The sequence below is a fragment of the Hyposmocoma kahamanoa genome, unplaced genomic scaffold (assembly GCF_003589595.1).
Source record: "Hyposmocoma kahamanoa isolate Upper Pololo Valley unplaced genomic scaffold, ASM358959v1 220, whole genome shotgun sequence".
In the NCBI taxonomy this organism is placed as follows: Eukaryota; Metazoa; Arthropoda; class Insecta; order Lepidoptera; family Cosmopterigidae; genus Hyposmocoma; species Hyposmocoma kahamanoa.
The window spans coordinates 226432-248544 of NW_020653740.1; the positions used below are offsets into that span (position 1 = coordinate 226432).

Sequence of the window (22113 nt, forward strand, 5' to 3'; positions counted from 1 at the left end):
ATGGGACAGGAATAAAAGTAGACTCAACATGATTTTGTTGAAGTTTTTTTTTTTTCATAAAAGACATAGTTTGTAATGTTGATTTGTTTGTAATGTGATTTGTTTTGTTAAGTTGATTGTAATGGCTAAATGAATTGTGTTTGTTTTTATTTGTATTTATAGTTGATTAAGCTGATTTGTTAAGGTTTTAAAATAATTCTCGAACAACTCGAGAAACCCACGAAATTGAGCTCGGGAATCCCGAAACTCGACAAAAAAAATATGTCGAGAAATCAGAAACCCTACTACATATGGATATGGTCCACATTAACTTAGTTCACGTAATATCAAATGCACTGATTTGACCGATTTGTAATAAGAGATTAACTACTTCGTTACAAAAAATAAAGTAGATAATTCCTTCGCCAAAATTCCACGCGTAAACCTGACAAAAAAGTACCCGAAATCTCAGGGATAGATGGCACGTTTCACAAAAAAATAATAGGTGTCCGAGATGTCAGTGCAATAGTCTGTGGTATGCAGTGAGCGTTGTTTGCAAGTATAATATCATTGGTGGTATGTATTAATTGACTCAGTATTCTTGATGCCTTTTGATCATACCAGTATAAAAAATAATATCCGCTACACTTTCGTCACGTTACAAACCCACGCGGCACCATTCAGCTTCTATTAACTATATTTAAAGCTTCTGTCGTTTATTTTGAAATAATAATACAGCGAATATATTTTATTCAATTACGTAACACATAACCTCCAAAACTTCAAACTGGAATATCTTTAATTCCAGACTTCTCAGAATAGTAAACCCAAAACAAAATTTGTTCAGTAATTTCAACTCTATATTTTCACATATTTTTCATAAGCATACAAATAATGTCAACAAAAAATTATATGGGAGTTTGCCATTGTTCTTTTGGATTGAGTACATAAACAATCCATACATAAAATTCACGCAAGTGGCAAGTGCACATTACCAAATTTGTTTACCTACGAATGACGTCACGCGTTCTGAGTTGACATGCAGTGCCGATCGTGCGGTAATTTATTTTTGATTACATTTGAACAAAGTTTTAGGGACTTGAGACGCTTTTTTTAAATAACATAATATTTTTCTTGGCAGTATATATCCATTATGATTGTTTTAAACATTTTCGGAAAAGTTGTTCAAATTCCTTGACGCAAGGGGCACCATAAATATGACATTAGTACAATAAGGCAAGTAGTGTAGCTCCATGTAAATATAGCAACGCGGCTTGTAGTGTGAACACCCGCCGTGCGCTGTGTACCGACGCACACATTTGCATAAACTCGCGCGGCACTCGCGTTCCACAGCGCGGGTCGTACGCGCCGTTCATTATAGAATTGAAGGTTCGCTCCATAATAGAATAAGAACAAGTACGATAACTCCGTATTAACGTCGCAGAGCGGCTTATATGTGCGCGCACCCGTGCACGGATGCACCCATTTGGATAAATAACTTAAGGGTGTTTTAAAGTTCCACAACTCTGGGGGCCTACCATTACCTTTCAAAAAACAATCTTATTATGTGACAATGTAAGCTTATAGTAAGCTTATTATAATACTACTCGTATTCGTACCACGACAAACCTATTAACCAAGTAATGTATTATTGCTAAAGTGACTGGAAGAACGAATGAGTTCCAAATATTGTCTATTCCTTACTAAAAATAGGAAAGAAATAACGCTATATGAACTGTATAATGCCATTTCTTTCTTTTTAGATGTTCCGAATCATCCTATCGTAGTTATAATGTTAAAGTACTTACAGTTCGCGAGGTCTAAGCTGAGCTTTGCATTTGTGTGAGTGATCACCAAAAGTAGAGTCAGACAAAAAACTTTTAAAAATAAATTTTAGTATTAGGTAGGTTTTTAACATAAGTGGGAAATTAAAACTAAATAGCATAAATTGTTAAAATAAAGGCCAGCTATGTATATGTATGACCGATGAGCATGTGTACATATGTAAGTGTGACCGAGAAGTCAGAGATCAATAAATAAAATTCAAATATAAAAAAAAATTATAACAATTCTTCTGCACCGGACATTGCATTTTCATCATTTTCTTTATCACTCTCGTCTTCATTTTCACTCTCCTCTGATGTATCGTTTGTGTTAATAATGAATCGTTCCGTTATATCGTCAAGAACGGCATCGTGACCATGAAACTTTTTTTCTTCTTTTATTGCGTGGTCACATACATTTTTCCATTCTTGTACAGTGATAGTGTCAACTTTTTCTTTCGCTAACCTCATAATTGTATCCATATTCATTGACACGTTTTTTTTAGCCACGTATCCTTTTATCATTGCCCATATATTTTCAATTGGGTTGAAATCCGGGTGGTAGGGTGGTAGACGAATGACGCTGTGACCATGTTCTCTAAGTAAAGTGTCAATTTTATATTCAATAAATCTTTGTTTGTTTTGCAGTATCAATTGATAGAGTTGTGGTTTAAGCATCGATGTAGAGTGATCGATATTGCGATACTTGAGCCAGTCAATCATATCTTGTTTACGACTATTTGAGTTGGGAGCGGGATTTTCTAACGAATTGTGGTAAGATGCATTGTCTACCACCACAACGCTATTGGGCTTTAAATTTGGAATTAATTGCGTTTGTAACCATTTCGTGTAGTTTGCTGCATTCATATTATCATGGTAATCACCACTTTTTTGATTTGCTTTGAACATCAGCAGTGCATTTGGTATGAAACCGTCCTCTCCGCCGGCATGAACTATTATTAAACGATTTCCTTTAGAAATTGGTTTCTTCAAACCAGAAGTGCTGCCATCTGAATAAGATTTTGAAGAAGTGTGAGTCGTGTCTATGTATGTTTCGTCGGTATAAACGACTGGCCGGCCCTGAATACGATATTCGGAAATTTTAATCAAAAAATGTATACGTAGATAACGTATCTCATGTTTTTCCATTAGAATTTTTCTATTATCTTCTGTTCTTTTCCATTTAAATCCTAAAAGAGACACTTCTTTACGCAATGACCAAATTGAACCTGGATAGTTTATTTCTCTCTTCAACTTTTCATGTATTCGTTTCATAGTTGGCACCTCTTTATCAGTAATGTGAAAGTTGTGAATAGTTCTTCGGATTACCGCTTTATCAAAATCGTCAATGATAATGATATTTTCCCTGCATCTGGTCTTTTTCGGAGATTTAAATTTGCTTCCGTCTTCCAAAAGACGTTTACCTTCCAATAAAACTCTTTTGACAGTGGACAGCGGAATTCCCGTCGATGTCGCTACCAATTGGGCTGATGTAGTGACACTTGACATGTCTTTGTCGTTCATGTCTTTAAAATAACTATTTAAATTACACAAAATTTCCTTTACTTGGCTATTTAAAGGTTTTCGTATAATTCGTTTATTTGTGTTGGCAGCCATTTCACTAATAAATCGAATACAAAAACAAAATATTAAGAATTAAACACGTCACGCTGCTACCAGTACAAGAGGTGAAGTGTGAAAGGTGCGCGGCGGAGTTGCGTCGCGCGAGGGATGCACCGCGCCTCAGGCCAATTGACAAAAAGCAGTTTAAACCGATTTAAACCTAGAAAAGGACGCGTCGCTCTCTAGGCCGACGTCCCACCTACACTATCTATGTGCACTCACACAAATGCAAAGCTCAGCTTAGGCCTCGCGGACTGTAATATTATTTACAATTAGAGAATTTTAACTGTCAAAAAAAGAAAAGTAAGTAATAATGAAATCTATTAAAATTACGTTTTTTCCAATTATTTTTCCGCATTCTCATGACGAAAAATAAACAAAATAAGCGGAGTCTTAATTGTCATGTTGTGAATTCGGAATTATAGTCTAGTGTCAACTGTTAGTGTCGCCAAGGAGCATATAGATGTCGCTGTCATAATTTTACGAAATAAACATCTCGTGTTTTTATTTGACGAGAAATTATTTCCCATGTACTATTAAACAAAAAAAAACAAAGTATTGAAGAGATACATATAAATAAATAAGTTCAAATTACCTATTAATCATTACAAATCAATATTTAGACAATAAATTCGAAAGTAACGGTGTTTCCAATACATCCGTGTAACTATTTGAAGATTGCTAAATTTGACATAAGAACAATATTACTTTAATGTTAAAGTCGCGTCATAGTACAAACTGAGTGAATGAATGAACAAAGCTGCCAATAAAACATCATAGACTTAACATTGTTTTAAGTTTACTTTAAGCGCGTCATGGTACGAAAAGTCAATGTAAGGTTAAAGTAATATTGTTTTAAGAGGTTGTGGTAAGCCCCCTGGTAGTCTCAATGCGCCTTTATGCGGGTGCGTATGTATTCAGCGCGCGACAGTTGCGCACACATACAAACCGCGCTGTTATATGGTATGGAGTTGCCCTACTTGTTCTATTCTACTATGTTCGCTCGGTGTGAAACGACATCATATTTTGCAACCTGTAGGTAATGTGTTGGTACAATTATAATAATAATATGACAACCCTACGCTCTGTAGGACGTGTAGGCATGGACAACTGGCGGGGGTTGGACTACTTTTTTAACAACCTGAACCTTCAAACCTTATGCTTCAAAAACCGAAATGCTGTAATGCTCACTTTACTGCTTGGCGGCAGAAATAGGTAATATGGCAGTACTTCCCCAGACGAATTCTCACACGGAGCTGTACTTGTATCATAATATGCTAATACCTGGTTTAAGAAAAACTGATCTAAGGGAAGTAATTTTTGTTCGAAGGATTCGCCAGCACAATCTCCCGAGGCAGGCGAGGAGGGTGAAGAGAGCGAGTTGGGCGACAGCGGTTCAGGGCCGGGTGGCGAGGCCGATTCCGAACCCACGCCCGCTCCTGGCGCGCAGATTGAGACCATCAGCAGCGGCACCGAGCGTGAGTATCCATCCACACAATACTATTTTTATCTATACACATATCACAAACCCTCTATGATGTGTTCAAAAGCCGCAAATTACGGCCAGCATAAAAATAAACTGTTTCCCTGTGTCCCACATCTTTTTGAAATCACTCTAGTATCTAATTGTACAATTCCTTTGGGTACGGATTTTTGCCTTGCAATCATTCGCATCGCGAAATGGGGTATCAGAGGATATTCTAAATTTTCTATAATACAACAACCGCTGCCGGGCTCCTGAAACCTAAAACCTCTCCATTAATGAAATATTGCGTCTCACGCGTACAACCTCAGTAATATTTACGAGCAAAAAAAATTATGTTGGTCTATTTCTGTCTATTTATAATTGTAAATATTTTATACCTTTTCCATTACATCCTTTATTATATTTGGCAAGTAAAAGTATTAAATGTTAGTATCTATAACAATAATCTATATGTGGTGTGGAATAGCGAGCGGTGCGCTCTCGTTGGGCGGCAATGGCGGCGACGACGGTGACGACAGCATAGTTCCTTCTACACCTACTCTCTACGTTCCACGACGCAATGATGGGTAAATAGTGTTCTTTTTTCTGGGACTGTGCCAAATCCATGCCAAAACCATGGTAGACACAGAGACACTGTCTTAGGTACAGGGTCAAGAGCACGTCAAGCTTGACATTTAAGATTTAAATCCAACTGTGCCGCTTACGATAAGAACAGTCCAAAGTGCAAAGTGTCAAGCTTGACGTGCTCGTGACTGTACGAATAAATCTTTTTTTGTGATAAGAAGCGTGAGTTTTACATAAAAATTAATAATAAAAGATTATGTACATTAAGTATCATAAATTGTAATTATAAATTTCAGAAAATTCGGGGAGCATGTTATTAGTAAATAAACATGGCTGTTTACAAAAGTAACGGAGAATGATTAAAAAATAAACTTTGCGTAGTGTTTATTGGACATATCGAAATTAAATCAAAAACTTAATAAATTTTTGTATATCAATTATCATTAAAAAAATGCTTTGAGAGCAGTCCATCCGTTGGGGAGCTACAATGCCACAAACACACTGATACACAAACAAGGGCGTCATACTTATAACTCACCTGTTGTAGTGTCGGTTTTATATATTATCTACTGTTCAATTGTGTATTCTTCTGAGGCAATTAAATACATAATAGTAACATAACATATCGTTGGAGATAGTGCAATTAACGCGCAACTAGGATTCAGTTTTTATTTTGGTAATTTAGTGGCCAAATCAAATCCGCGTAAATGTCGTGGCACCCAAATTAGGGAGTTACGGTAATCTATTGTTATAAGCCCGTAGACGATATAAATTTATGTTTACTGTGCAAAAATGAAAGTCGTAACCATTGAAATAACAAAGTAATAACATTAAACCCCTCCCCTGTAAAATTTGGATTAGAGTAGTTACGCGCCATTTACTATTACTATAGTCCGTCTTTTTTGAAAACGGAGTAAAATGACATTTGTGGGGTTGCCAGTTTTCATAACTGTTTAAAATAGTTATGTATTTGTTGTCGATAATTTTATCGATAGTTTGTGAAAGATGTGACGTGCTCTTGACTGTACTACGTTCTAATGATTACTAATTACTTTTTTGCCTTCTTTATTCTTATTTTGATAGTTAATAATAATAATAATAATAATAATAACGCACATACTCAACATAGCCCCGCACTAGGGAAACCCTGTGTCGCGGGTGCCATAGACACACACATAGACAACCACAAATGACACCCAAATTCACGAGAGAAATAAGTGTAGGCCATACAAATTTTTCTCCCGGCCCAGGAATCGAACCTGAGACCTCTGCGTGGCAGTCCGGCATGGTAACCGTTCGGCCACGGAGGCAGTTAACAGTTAATAGTTGGGCTCCTAGTATCGAGATCAATTTTTATTCATATACATTTTAACAAGAAGAGCTGGATTTGATATTCTGTATCTGTATTGAATTAAAATGAAAAACTTTAAAGATATGTCTCCTCTTTTTAACATAGTTCTAAATACAGTGTATCTGATATAGTTTCAGGTTTCCACATAATGTTCCCGTCATAAAAACACTGTAGTCACTAGAGTAGCATGCATTACTGATTGCTATTAATATGAATAACAATGGTCTGCCAGTTTCTCAAATTAACATAATATTCAGCCTTAAGGCGTCTACACACGGCTAAAATTAGTTCTTTAGAATTCTTCAACTTATCAAGAATACCAAACAGTTTGTTAGCCTACACGCCCTGTTTTTTTATTTAATTTGATTGTTCCACGACAATCTCACTATATTTAAGTACAGTCAACAATTTTGCCTGTTGGCTAAATGAGCGTTTGTCAAGGAGATTTTATGTTTGGTAACTTGCGAATAAAAGATCGTTATCCAATTTACAAATTTACTTCCGAGTGAGGAGTGACGACGCTTCACAGTCAATCTTCTTAGCTTGGACTAATGAATACTTTCAGAAATCGAGTGACGTAATACACAATATTATATTATGCGATACAGGTTCGGCGAGGCAGTTGTGTCGCCCCTAGGCGCAGGAGGTGCCAGTGGCACGAGCGGAGCGCGGTTTACCTTCGTGGAGGCAGGCGGCGCAGGCGCCGGTGCTGCCTCGCACCACGACACGCACGCCGACCTCACCGCAGCATTACCCCCGCCGCATCCACACCCCGCGCTTCACTCCGACTCGCGTGAGTTCGCCTATGCACCCTTGGTGAATCAAGTCACTGTTATAACCGATGAGAAATTAAACTTTGGTTTTGTTGACCGACATAAAAAATATTTCGATATCTCCCACATAAGTTGTTGTAAGTCAAAATACCATTTTTTACTTTTATAAGTCAAATATAGGTATACTTTTTATGCATATTATAGGTTCCGTATTTAAAAGTAAAGAAATCACTTAGTGTTATGTTTACTTTCAAACATGGAACCTATAAAAAAGGTTAAATTTAAGTTGAAGAACAAAAAATGTTTATTTTGACTTACAACAACTTACGTGCGAGGTATCGATTTATGTCCAGGGACAATAAATCTAGCAGAGGACTTCAGTTCTGCTATCGTGCCACGACGCACTCAGTCGTCCCATAATTAAGAAAATCTCAAATAAAATAAATTTGAAGGTGGTGAGACATCAGAAACACGCGAATGGGAAGAATCACGAGTGGAAGAAGAAGCTGCCGCTGTTAGCTCGCAGGGCAGTGAGCCGTCCTCTCCGCATCAGGTAAAACAATACTAACCAATTTGAAAACGTGTGATTACAGTCGAAAGAAATATATGTGGCGTATTATTACGTATGCTTGGCGACGAATTTTAAAGCGTTTGTTGTTACAAGCGTGGCGAACGTGTGCAGATCGCTGAGGAGGGTCGCGAGGCGGAGGCCAGTGCGCCCCCCGCGCCCCAGCGCCGCCAGCACCACCCCCCGCCGCATTCGCCGCACCAACGCTGGATGCGTGCTGCCGGTACGTCTACTCACAAATTACTACTTGCAAAACCAAAAGTTGCTGTAAAAAGAAACGAAATACGCCGCGTTCTATGTTTACGCGACGCATTTCGTTTTTTTAAACGACTTTGTTTGCTAGTGCCTTGCGTGTCGGCGTGCACGACATTCTAGAAAATGCGCCATATGCATAACGTAATTAAATATATGTTAATTATGGATCTAATATTTAAAAAGTTCGTATTCATAGATTGGGGTCCTGTATCAGAAGTCCTTACATCATAATATACATTTGTAGACACTATTGTATATGTATAGAGAAAGTGGGTACTTGTGAATCGTACAAATGGAATTTACATTTTATGCACTGGAAGACCCATGAGAATATTCAAGTCATCATTTCGTTTTTGCTAGAATTAAGCTATAAGATAGGCCTGGGCAGGACATGGCTATAGTGCAATTTTTTATTTATTAAATTTTTGTATGACTATGTCTTTTGTCGTGTGTAGATCAGCCCCAGTAGCATGGCTACGCATGATAGTCGCGACACGCGCGATCAAATTGAAATAAGCGCGTGCTATTGGCTATTTAAATTAGATCTGATTGAGACAGTCAATAGCGCGCGATTATTACGGGGCTGAAAGACCTATAGCCAAATTACTGGAGTTGCGTGTACCTACTATTGGTACATGCTGGTTTAATTCATGTGTCTTATGACAACATATTGACCTATATATAAGTTTTAGAAGGTTGGAAGATTTAAATTTTCTTTTTTTTTATGTACATGTGTACTTGAACTCTTTTTTGCATTATGTGCTTTAACTGCAATCACATATAAAAAAAAACGGGTCGGTATCAACGACTATATTTTCAAAATAACCAGGGCTCATACCATGAACTTAACTGAAACGAATCAATAACGGAGCAGTTAAATTTCGTTAAAATTCGTACCATGACCTAGTTAAAACTGATTCGCTTACAAACCGCTAACCCGCGAATAAATGACCGATATTTGTCTCTGGTCCGCTACCATTTTGTATTGTGAAATTTTTAAATATAAATGAGCTTTCTTTAGATACGTGTGTTTTTAGCCAAAGACATGTTTTTTTAAGGATATTTTTATAGGTACTTCTGTAAAACATAAAAAATAAACTTATATAATGTCATTACTAAGTGAAATAAATAAAGAACACGCGCTTGTCGCCTTTTAGGAAGAATAGAATTTATATGAAGATGCTGTATGGTGAAACCTTTACCTACCCAAATATATGGGTGAAAATTTATTTAAAAAAAAGTTTATCAAAAGATAAACAAAACTGATAAGTATTTTTCAAACTAGAAGACATATTTTATTAGCTTGTGCTAGAAGATCAATAAAGTTTATTAATGTCCTCTGTGGTGAAGTTTGCCAAAGACTTAAAAGAACAACGTAGGTAAGTATCAATATACCACACTTTTAGATTATTGTTTACGTTGAATGGATCTGGGATTTGTTATCTTATCACATTTACGTATAAGTACATAACATATTCATATTTTCAGTGTTCGGAGTACAGCTGCTCAATTAAGGGTTTTAGTGGATTACATGGCGGCAGACTCACAGGGCCCAACAATTGGAAAAAGTATGGATTGCCCTCACTTCTAAATTAGAAAACCATGATCCTAAACACTAAAATTATGGAAGCATGTGAGTACCTGTTTCAGGATTTTAATCCAAAAGTAGACCCGAATGAAACCTAGTTCTTGTGGTATATATTATTTTGATTTTCAAACTTACAGGGACTTCTAATAGAGCGGAAAGGAGGAAATATGGGATAGGTAAGTGAGCTTTGAAATTTGCAGACTATGGTTATCTATACCTATACTATGAGCAATTGCAGACATACTGAAGATGTTTGTAATTGCTCATAGATAGGGTTTTGAATAGGTGTTTACTGAAATAATGAACATCTGTAATTAAAATACTTATTTATTAAATTATTTCTTTTTTTCAATAGAAAATTCTTGCATTCGGAGTGGTTTCAAGTTGAGATCGAGAGATTGTTGAGATGCATCTTCATCATATATATTCTCCTCTTCTTCTGGAGCTTCCAAAAACACTGAAACACAAAAAAAGTTCATGAAGAATCCATTAAGAATATCATTTCAATGTAATTTTAAGAAGTAAATTATGGTGTTTTCTGACCTAAAATTTGCCCAGTATATATTATGTATAAAATGATTTTGTTCTTCGTTTTCTCAGTACGAAATAATGGTCTCATCATCCGGTGTGCCCATTCATAACTAGAATCGCCTGAAACAATTATGCAAACAATTTATAAATATAAATCACTAATACATAGTTGTACTTTTATTAATGTACTTTTTTTATTGTTTCAGATCGGTTGTTATAATTTGTCATGAATTTGAGTTAAGTCATAAGTATATTTGGAATATGACCAGTCCAAGGAAGTGATGTAATATGTGTTTTATCAACAAGTAGGTTCACCCATACCAGCGCCTTAAAAGTCCATATCAGTTTGGAACGGAACAGGATCTTTTGTGATGTACCTAATGAAATTAGCTGTAAAATAAAATAGTGTATTTAAAATAATATAAGTATAAGATATGTATGCTTGTGAGTCATGTTATGAAACAAGTTTAAATAATTAGAAATAAATACAGATGCGTGTAAGAGACAGAATGCAAGTTATTTCTTATTAGTTATTATGCTATTAATTTGATGTGATTGATTATAAATATAATATGTAGGTATAGGTATGGTGTAATAAATATTTGAAATATTTATTTTGGTATTATTGTATTTGTTTTGTTTCATACATACCTAAAGACATAAAACAAAGACATAAAATGCCCCAGTATTACTATGCAGGCAGCTTTATTCTTTCCTTACAAAATATATCCTATACCCCATACTTGTGTCAATGTATCCTCCTCCATTTCTCACGATCCATAGATAGACCACAGTGTAGCTCTCCGCACTCTAACATTTCTTTATTTACTCGCACATCATGATCATGGTGTATGCTATGTCGATCTTCTCTTCCTTCAATTGAAACCTTTATAAATTTGTGCCAAGCAGCCACATACTCTCGTATAGATTTTCCAGATTAAGTTTAATTGGGTTTACATCCATTTCTATGTATGGCTCCACCATAGCTTGCACCTGTATTAGTGATATTCATAACAGGATCACATCTGAAATTGAATATTTTGAATAACAACACGAGGTCAAATGCATTTAAAAACAGGTTAAATATAAAAAATACTCACCTAGATCTTATCTTATTTTTTTCCTCAAGATTGTTTGGGAAACTTTTTTGTTCTTATTTCTGTATGACTGAGACATGCTGTGATTTCACTTATTCCTGCAGACACTGTTTTTGTGCCATTGAATAAACACTGATGACTCCTGTTGGTCGTTAATATCAATTCCTTGGATAATCTGTAGGTATTTTTTAATAAAATCATCCAATTCAAAAGAGTTGGATTGAATCCTTACATGGCGCCGTTTTTGGCGACAATTAAAATTTGTTTTCGAGTTTGTCTGACTCCAGGAATTCTAATAATTCGTTGTCGCACATCTGAAAGTACAATAATTTACTTAATTATGTACATTTATACTTATTATTGTTATGGTTAGTTACATAGTATTTATTATAATCTAATGAGTATTTACCTTTTATCAACAACTTACAACACGTTTTCACTGATAAACAATTATATAATTTCTCAAAAAAATAGATAAATCCTCAAAATAAATGAAAATTATTTGATAAAATAGCAAAACGTCTCAATTTAAGTTGGCAATGAGTAACTTTCTTTGATCCGAATTTTATGACATTACAGTGAACCAACATTGGATTAACTAATGTCAAATAGCATGTCGTGGTACAAAAAATGAATGAACGTAATAGATTTCAAAGGAGAGCTCAATTTAGGGTTTGGTTTGGCGTTGGCGTAAATGCTGTTGACATGATCGTTTTTTGACGTCACGGTCGAATAAGCGAAACGGACTACTTGTTTAGGTTCAATGTGGAATCGCAATAAGAGTTCATGGTAAAGTCCCAGATCAGCATAAGGACTAGATCGCAAAACGACCGCCTCTGCAGAAAGACTATAACTTATAATGACTTGGTAGCAAAACGACTAGATATCGAAAGGATCATATCGATAAATAGACGACATGGTAAAACGACAAGGTAGAGTTTAGTTAAAAATTTGTTGTTCAAAAAATACGAATGAAAATAAGAAGTTATAAAATTGGTTCCATTTTATACTTTAAATTGTACTTAATAGTAGAAATATTTTTGAGAAATGTAATGTGAGTCTTCTTACTGTTCGCGTGGCTAAAGTTTCTATTTATTTTCAAACGCAGGAACTCGGCTTCTTTTTTTAGTGAATGTAGATTAATGTAGGCTAGTGCTGCGATATGAATATTCGAATGAATATTCCATATGCGATTTCAGTTAGAAAACATACTGTTGATATTATGAATAAGAGGATTGTAATTTTATTTTACAATAATTTTTAATTGGCAAGGTTGGCCGTGGTAGCATAGACAAATAAAAATTCAAATTATAAAAATTTTGTTCCATTTTTTTTATGATGACACTAAATGTTTAACCGAACTGTACTATGAAAAAACAATAACAAAATCTAGTTATTTTGCTGCATGTGGTCCATTTAACGATAGGGTCATTTCGTCTCGTATCAAGTCGCATTGCTACCTAGTCATTGTAAGTTATAGTCTTTCTGCAGAGACGGTCGTTTTGCGATCTAGTCCTTATGCTGATCAGGTCATTTTGAAGATATTGTCATTACGAGACCGGTCCAAAAAAAACTTGTATTCACAAAAGAACACTCATATCTTTCTACATAAGTCATGTTTATATTTTTTATTCTTATATTTATTATAGTGCCCCTTCCTATCTCTTGGTTATGCGGGAAGGGCACTATAACCTTATAAGTTCAGGTTCTGACCCCAGATCAGCCAGTGTACAGGGTTGTCACTTGTCTTCATCCGGTTATCCGAGGCTAGTGGCTCGAGTAAGCTGCCCCGGGTGCACGCACAATACCCTCCTATTTTCCAGATAGGTACCGGAGCTGTAAGCACGCTCACTTCCCGTTGCGCATTGCACAACTAGCGGTTGCCACCGCCAAGCCGTCGACTCTGAGGGTCGTATTCCAGAACTCTACTCAATGCTCAAGTCAGGACTTGAGCAGACTTGAGTATGATTTCAAGCACTGGAAATACGACCCTAATGACAAGGACTTGAGTATGATTTTCAGTGCTCACTGCAATACTCAAATCCTGACTTGAGTATTGAGTAGAGTTCTGGAATACGACCCTGAGTCCACTACCAAATCTCCTCATTGGTGGCGGAGCTGTAAGGCACGCTCACTTACCACGGTGTGTAATGGAAGATATAACAACAAATAATCTAATTTCACTGAGTATAACAACATTTGATATAATTTCTAAGGGAATAATCACTCACTGTATATAATCAATAAAAGGTATAACAGCAAAAGGCATAATTTCAATGTGTATAAAAAGTTTTCAGTATAATAAACATTAGATATAATGATTAGTTTGCATAATGAACAAATGGTATAAGTACTATCAGTATAATGCATTAAATAATATAACACAATATTTCGTTTTACGATTTGTTGAAGCGCCCTATATTATGTTGATAACAAGTTTTTTATTTCATTAAATGTACAATCGAAAAATATAATTCTTTTTGCGTAGCTTTATATTTATTAAAATTATAAGCAGAGTATTTAATTGCATATACTAACCTAACCTAAAACCACAGGAGGAGGTCGAACCAACTAGGAAATGCAAACAAATTCGGTTCATTCACCCTTGCACCTAAACACCACTGGTGTTATGTTAATAATACATTATATTCAGTGAATGTTATATCTGAAGTGTTTGTATAAAATGAACATTATGCCATCGATATATTAGATTGAAAGTTGTTATATCAACCGTCTATTATATACCCAGTGAGCTTTATATCATGCAATAATATGTCAAATGTCTGTATACCATAAATTAATTACATACATATGTCGAGCGTTATGTCGACTAAAAATATGTCATTTGTTGTTATATATTACGAACCGTACACCACTTACCGACGCCGAAAAACGACGTCTCCAGTTCTCAATAACCTAAGCGGCTGGAGGAACCGGAAGACATCTAGCTTATCCTCTACAAGCTTTCCCGCCTGGTGACGGAGATGCCAGTCCGAGAGTCCTGCGACAATGCGACCTGCGGTCATAGACACCCACTTACAGGGCAACTCACGTGCCCCGCGCGTCTCCTTGCGTTAGACCCTCAATTAGACCGCTACTAAGACACGCTAGCTGCGCACGAGACGCACGCCCCGGCCACATACTACCGGGGCAGACGAACGTGTTCGTCTCTGCAGTTAACCACAAAACCCAGAGACTCAGTTTATGAACATTCTTTATTTTATATTGAAGCGTATCGTTGTGTCCACGTACTCAAAGGTATTTAATAACAATTTTGGCATATCAAAAAATGCGATGATCGTGGAGTTGTTTTTTTTTCTGTTTTATGAATAAACACTTTTGTAAAGCAGCAGTAGTATTTGATATAAGAACATATTGAAAAAAATGTTACTAATTTTGGGATAAAAACTGGGTTTGTTAACAAAATCAGTAGGTATATTTATCGCATACGAATCGGCATAAACATAGTATGCGTTCGTGACGTGCAATGTAATATGTTCGAAATTACATATCCATTATCTCTGACCCTGGCTGCATTGTACTTCTAACGATTTCGATACTTAATATGCCTGTTTGTTCTGTAACTGGCTTTAACAAGCCTTTACTATAAAAATAAGAACTACATTTGTTTACGTTTTACCTATAATACAAACCACGACAAAATCTTAAATTGTCTTTTTACGAAACTATGTTCAAATAATTTACGCGCAGTCGACATCAAAAGTATCTCGATGATCGCCTAGTTTTTTCTTTATTATTGTACATAAAATTAATGTCCATAAAATTTTGCGAAAAAATTCAACACCAGTAAGAATAAATTCAGATGAATATTGTTAAATTCTATATTACAATTTAACGAGTTTTTTTATGTACGGACAACGGCACATCAGACTACACATTTTTGTTCGAAAATCGCCTCCATTGCAACGGAACAAGATACGTCAATGTGTAGCTTGATGTGCTGGGTGTGTACGTTTAATATTAAAATATTGAAGTCATCTACGAGTCCTGATCTGACCTTTGTTTTTCACCTTCTACATTAATATTTAATTTTTTGTTGGCTTGTAAAAGGACTTTCTGTTCAATCACGAATACGTTATAATAATAATCATCATTTATTTTGGAACTGGTCCATAAATTGTCAGTAAATTACAAAATGCTTAGGTTATAATTATATGTGCACGGAAAAATATGTGTAATAATCAGTACTATTGACTTCTTACAGACAGCGAAAGTGGTACACGTGGACGGGGGATGCGGTCGAGAGGACGACCCGCAAGAAGGTCCCATTATATGAGGTTTTAGTAAATCAATAGAGTACCGTTACGCAACATCCTTATATCTATTTAGTATTTTTTATGATTACCTAATTAAAATTATTATAATACACTCATGATACGGACTAATTATTGTTACAATGAGCTCATCACTCTTGGCATGTGAAAAAAAACCTTTTTATTTCTTAAATTCTCCTGTGGTTATTACAAATGGTGATTGCTCGTAGAAAAGAATGTGGCGATTAAATGAATAAAAGAAATTTAATGATTGACATGAATACGATTAAGAATTGACATGAAGAACTTAATTATTTGCAATTGAAAATGTCACCATTTTGTATCTGGTGTGCTTCTAAAATATTTCCGTTTACATTTCGTGCCAACTGTTGCGGAATTTTTATTAAGCTAAAAACATTTTTCTTGAACGTTTTTCATTGTTCATTGTATTAATAAGTATCAAAATAGTAATTAAGTGTTGCCTATGATATGTTAGATTTAAGCACAACATTTCCATAATTAACTATCCTGTGTAGAATTTAAATAAAGGTATTTCATAGGAATTCAATTTTTTATTTATATACTTACGCTGTTATTTACTGACTATGGGCCATGTACAATGTACATATATATCACTAGTGAAAATATCAAGTCTACTACGGGCTCACACAAGCAGTGATCTACACTGATGGACACTGAAATCTGACAACAAACGGGAATTTAAAAATAAACATCAATTTCAAATTAGATTAAATAACAGGGATCATCATTATGAGATCGTATACATTTTATATATGCCCTTTACTTCGATTGATTTGTGACTTGAGGAGATGACTGTCAAGAGAACAGTCTTATAATGCAACAAAAATTGGTGTATGATATAAAATTCGGAAAATGCAGGCTACTGCAGTCAAAAGAAAAGCTGTTTTATATTATATTAGTATATGTATGTATACACATCATAACGACGATTTGGTTGCAACATGCAACGCGTCACGGTTGAACGGAATTACAAGTACATATTGTATTAGTAATTTTTAATACATGGCGGTTTCAGGTCGTCCATAGAGGAATATGGATTTATGATTGTGAAGTATTAGGTAGGTTTTTGCTTTAGAAATAGTTCCCACTAACTAGAAAACATTAGATCAACATAATAAGAGGGCTAATTATTTTGAGGACACAAACGACGTCACAAAAATATATAAAATAGTGGAAAGTAATTCTGATCACTTTTACAAATGTATTGCGATCTGTTAGAACACGCCATGGGTAATTTGAGAGACTACAATTGCCGTCTCTCTCAATTACGATATCATAATGTAAAAAAAAGTGTATTTCTAGTCGTTAATATGTAAAGCAAAATCTAAATTGTATTATTTACGCATATTATGTAAGTATGATGATGGTGTAAGTGTTTCAACAAGAATTTTATGCGTTTGTTACAGTTAGCTGTCTGATAAGGTAGGACCTTCAATACAAATGCCATACAGTTTATAGCTATTTTGTTTCAATCCTGTTTAATAGCATTTCAGTCTTAGTTGAGGACCTCAACATTTTACCATGGCTTGTAACCTAATAATCTATGTTCCACTCATCCAGACATAATCTGTCTTTTGTTGTAGTATTATGACGCGATGGTAGGTAATTCTTAACATTATTTTATTCAGTGTGTGATAGATAAGATTTTGTGATGAAAAATGGACGAAACTTCATTTTGTCCATGATACTAAGTTACTGCATGCAAAACTACAATAAAACCAACTTTTTTATTTATTTAGTGTTTATTGTGTTGATACAGTAATACGGATTCCTAACCCAAACAAAGAAAATTTAAACAATGCAAGATTTTACCCATTAATGTGTTTAAACTATTACCTTGTTTACACAAGGTTGGAATTTGCAAATAAAATTATAATCATTATCTTTATATAACATAATAACATCAATTCTTTAATTAAAAGCTAAGCCTTAAAACTAAGATTCACCATATGGTCCGGTCTACACATGGTAATGAAATAGTGAAATTTAATAAGAAATTAGAAAAATCCATAGACGTTTTCATCAGAGAATGCTATATATAGAAAGAAGTCTTCGTCATGGTGCTCCTGGTAAAGCGAGCCCATGGTGGCCGAGGTGGGAGGAATGACGTTGTTGACAAAGAAGAACAACGCGTCCTCAGGCCGCAGGTGAATGCGCTTCCTGATCAAGAAGTAGAACTGCCCGACAGTCAGATCCGATGGCACTAGATACTTCTTCTTGTCGAGGTCTCCGAGCCGAGCCTTGGGTGCTTTCTCCACAATGACAGGGACGCGATCGGGATACTTCCTGCGTATTTTCTCACCTTCAGTCTTCCTTTTTTCAAATGAATGCTCTTCCTTATATTGGAATTTCATTTTGAATCTTTATTCACACTGGAATTTGCGAAGTGATCACAATACAGCCAAATTCGATATTGCGACTTGTTTTTTGTTTTTGCGTTATTGTCTAATGTCTATAAATGCAATGACGCAATCAGCTGATATGACAATGACAACGACGCTTTTAGTTGCCCCACTACATAGCCACAAAAGCAAACAACCAATGATGATTGATTTTTTTCATCAATTTTCATATGGCAATCTGCACGGTAAATAGATTTTGATAGAGTTATGGGTTAGGCCGTGTGAGTAAAAGAGAGCAAAAACGTCAAGACTCAAAAGGAACGCAATTCATTTTAAATGGCAACTCTTCAAATAGAAGCTATCTAGTGTTGTCTGCAATATATCGATTAATATTATTTGTGGTAAGCTATCACAAATAAAAATTAATTTCTTCCGAATCTCATTATTCCGAATAGCGTCATCATGTCAACTTAATTTCATTAGCGTGACGACTGTTTTTGGCATCCATTTTTAACGCGGAAATATTTTACAGTTTATTTTTCATCCAAGTAATGTAAATTTCTGATTATTAGTTTCAAGAAAATTTTTATTCTTAGCTGAATTTGTGACTGAAACAAATCAGCAGAAGAATTTAATTAGTCAATGTTTGTAACATTAACAAGCAGCCTTTTTGTCCATCATAATTATGCTATTTTTTGTGATACTAATTGATGGGACGAACAAGTCGTGCGCCTGGTGTTCAACGATACTCCTATCCATAACAGTCACCGTACTGCTCAGAGCTTTAAATCACAAAGATCTGAAGTACATACTTTGCCACTGCGCCTGTCACCCTGAGACATAAGTTGACAAGTCTTATGTGCATGTAATTTTACCAGAACCCTTACCCTTCAAAACCAAGCATTCCTCGCATTACTGCTTGGCGGCAGAAATGGGTAGGTAGTATTTATTAAAGAAACTCTTTCACATGGAGCTCTACTGCTGCTAAAATATATATTATGATAATAATAATATATTATGATGCTGTAAAAAGAATTTATCACGTGAATTTATTAATAGCTTCATGAACTTACATGTCTCATGTTTATACTTATTTTATGACTTTATTTATGACTTTTTTACAAAAACGGATAGTCAAACTTATGAACTGAACTCAGTTTCCAAAGCGTATAACAGATTTAAAGTTGTTATGACAAAACAATACAGGTTACTAAAAACACCGACCTCAAAAGTCATTCATCCCCTAGTTTGCCTCCCTTAGAGGTGGAATATTTTCTTCAAATTTAAATGCGACCACATCTGAGGTACCCTCTTTCCAACAATAAAGGAATCATCAAAATCGGTTTATAAGTCCGGAGTTATAGCGTAAAGTACATACATAAAAAAAACTACTGTCGAATTGAGAACCTCCTCCTTCTTTTTTTTGAAGTCGGTTAAAAATAATTGAATCACAAGGTGGAGGTTGGAGCAGGGCGCGCCATCCATTCGTTATAGATTTCAAAATAATTTGTATTGCTCACACTTTAAGTCAAGTTTTCAATATTCTATTTTGATAGTCGGATGATGAGGCCTTAAACCTACTAAATAAATACTAAATAATTTAGTTTTTCAAAAAGTGCAAAACTGCTTATTTTATTATATTAATACCTAATTTGTAGTATATTGTATTTGAGTCGAGTATTATTTGTAATCGATTCAAAAGCTCGCGCGCAACCCTAAATTGTCTTGCTTTGCTTCGAGAAGCGTTCGTTTGCTTGCTTCTCAAGTTTTGGTGGAAATCATTGTTTTTGAGCGGCGTGTGTGGTGTATTTTATATTTCAGTGTTTAAATTAAACCTTCAAATATGCGCAAACGTAAGTCTCTTAAGAAAGATGAAGACTCCGAGGGATCTGAACCCGCTGGGGAACCTGAAGAATTTCAAGATTCAGGGGAAGATTGGACGCCGGATGCCGATTCGGTAATGTGTTCACTTTGAGCAGTCTGTTATTATATCTAAGCAGTAAATTAACAGCCCCATGCACCTATCATACAACGATTTGTACATATATTTCACTTCTTTAGCGCGTGACGCTATTGTGAAAGCGTTATTTGGTATGTTTAGGTTAGGTTGACTTAAAACAATGGCGATTATTTCTTGTCTTTTACTATTATGCCTTTTCTCGCATATTTTTTGTATTTTATGGATATCTACTTTAATTTTGTGATTTTATTTAAACCTAGAATGAACAGCCGGTCCGCGGCAGCGGTGGGCGCAAGCGCACATCAAAGGCTGCCATGAACAACTCTAATAAAAAGAAACGCAAGGAAGAATCCTCAGAGGATAGCGAGGGTGAGGGAGAGGATGACGAGGAGGCAGAGGACGAGGAGGGTGACCTCGACGAAGAGGAAGGTTCTGATGATGAAAAAAATGGATCCGACGGCAATAAATCTGACTCAAGTCAGTCCAAGGATGTACCAAAGCACTTCCATGTAAGTTTACATTTGTAATACCTACTTAATTTTATTTTGAGTATAAAAGTAAGAATGTGGAAGGTATAATAACTATATTTTGTTATGAATGTTTTGATGGTCATTTTTTAATATATTCACATCGCTTTGACATTATAGTTATCAATTTACAGTACAATTTTCAAAAATCCAAATTTTGAAGCTATTTAGCTTTTACAGTTTTTTTATAATTTTTTTATTTTTAATAGACAAGATATTTTCTGCAATAGTATATATTTCTCTTAAAAATACATGTCAGTATTAGACTATTGTTACCAGCATAACAAATCAATAAAATATACAATAGTTTACCTTAACAGTTATGATATAAGCTTGAAAGATATATTACCGGGTTAAACTGTTTATCTTTTATATTATATTGCCTACTTCTGTAAAACTCTAATGTCATTGAAGCTTGGTGTTTAAAACAGCGCTGTACTGTAAAAACATATTACACCACACTTCTTGCAGTTTGCAACTTGCTATCTATTGTTATAGCTATTGCTCATCTAATGCACCAGTCAAATGAAGCTTTATAAAATAGCTTGTTATGCTTTGTACATTTTATACATTGTAAATATTTTATGATCTCTTCAGTCCGGGAACTTTGTATTGCTGAAATCTGATGTGAAATGGGATGGAGACACAGTGATTTCAAAGTTGGATGAACTGAATTTGTGGAAAATTGATGGAAAGGCCCTGCTACAGAAATTCATTCCCATGGAGTCAAATGGAAAAATTTTACACAAATGCACCTGTGTGGTAAGATATCACTCATTTTACATTTACATTATTTTACATATACATGTGAAATGTTCATTTACAATTCGAAGTAAAGAATAAAAATATATGTACAATATTTAATTTTAATGCTTGTGATACAGATTCAAGTTGCCATCAAAATATGTTAACAAATTCTCAAGGTTGTACTATTTCTTTTCAGTACTCTGGATGGAATGTGGACAACCGAGATAACTACTATCCCATCACTGAGATCCTGGATAGGAATCCTCGCACCGATTCTAAGGAAATTTGTGTAGCATTAGACCTTGATGACCTTATCAAAGTAAGAGACAAGTAAACACATTGCTTTTACCACTTAATAAATTCAATTAGTTAAGATACTACAACCTTATACATAGCGTTTTCTTTGGCATTTCATTCCATATTACTTTTATGTAATTCAAACAATTTGTAAAAAAATAATATAATAAATAAAATGGGAAATAAATGTTCAGTGAAATAATCTTTATAGGCTGTTTTATTTTTATTGTAGATTGTAGTATGTGTCAAATCAAATAGAGATTTGATGTTTAATTTACCCTAGTGA

At 35.0% G+C, this 22113-nt stretch overlaps 3 protein-coding genes and 1 long non-coding RNA gene across 5 annotated transcripts in view; 3 read left to right on the forward strand and 1 right to left on the reverse strand.

Annotated features, from left to right (window-relative positions):
* The window catches only part of LOC113228032 (nucleoprotein TPR), a 39470-nt gene extending 23054 nt beyond the window's left edge, over nucleotides 1–16416 (forward strand). Inside the window, exons 9-14 of one of the 2 annotated variants that reach the window (XM_026461172.1) lie at nucleotides 4756–4903; nucleotides 5378–5477; nucleotides 7435–7619; nucleotides 8052–8152; nucleotides 8282–8390; nucleotides 15864–16416. In XM_026461172.1, coding sequence (XP_026316957.1) covers nucleotides 4756–4903; nucleotides 5378–5477; nucleotides 7435–7619; nucleotides 8052–8152; nucleotides 8282–8390; nucleotides 15864–15943 — 723 coding nt within the window. In that variant the 3' untranslated portion in view covers nucleotides 15944–16416. Of the gene's footprint in view, nucleotides 1–4755; nucleotides 4904–5377; nucleotides 5478–7434; nucleotides 7620–8051; nucleotides 8153–8263; nucleotides 8391–15863 lie in introns of both variants that reach the window. The other variant, XM_026461171.1, reaches the window with a different exon arrangement.
* On the forward strand, nucleotides 9921–11035 carry LOC113228033. Its single transcript, XR_003310258.1, has 3 exons — nucleotides 9921–10055; nucleotides 10148–10186; nucleotides 10748–11035. It is a non-coding gene; the product is annotated as an uncharacterized LOC113228033 (long non-coding RNA).
* Nucleotides 16417–17909: 1493 nt separating the features above from the next.
* Nucleotides 17910–18349, reverse strand: LOC113227943 (gamma-aminobutyric acid receptor-associated protein). The gene has a single exon (XM_026461053.1). The coding sequence runs from the start codon at nucleotides 18306–18308 to the stop codon at nucleotides 17952–17954; it is 357 nt and encodes a 118-aa protein (XP_026316838.1). The 5' UTR covers nucleotides 18309–18349; the 3' UTR covers nucleotides 17910–17951.
* Nucleotides 18350–20111: 1762 nt separating this feature from the next.
* On the forward strand, nucleotides 20112–21998 carry LOC113227996 (protein bfr2). Its single transcript, XM_026461111.1, has 4 exons — nucleotides 20112–20253; nucleotides 20517–20765; nucleotides 21381–21545; nucleotides 21727–21998. Exons 1-4 carry the CDS (start codon nucleotides 20140–20142, stop codon nucleotides 21862–21864), a joined length of 666 nt encoding a protein of 221 aa, XP_026316896.1. The 5' UTR covers nucleotides 20112–20139; the 3' UTR covers nucleotides 21865–21998.
* The last annotated feature ends 115 nt before the right edge of the window (nucleotides 21999–22113 follow it).

Excerpts from the sequence above, each read along its gene's own strand:
- LOC113227943 (XM_026461053.1), bottom strand. The coding sequence starts at position 18,308 with ATGAAATTCCAATATAAGGAAGAGCATTCATTTGAAAAAAGGAAGACT.
- LOC113227996 (XM_026461111.1), top strand. The coding sequence starts at position 20,140 with ATGCGCAAACGTAAGTCTCTTAAGAAAGATGAAGACTCCGAGGGATCT. Across the intron at positions 20,254-20,516 it reads GGACGCCGGATGCCGATTCG|AATGAACAGCCGGTCCGCGG; the intron begins GTAATGTGTTCA and ends ATTTAAACCTAG. Across the intron at positions 20,766-21,380 it reads ATGTACCAAAGCACTTCCAT|TCCGGGAACTTTGTATTGCT; the intron begins GTAAGTTTACAT and ends TGATCTCTTCAG.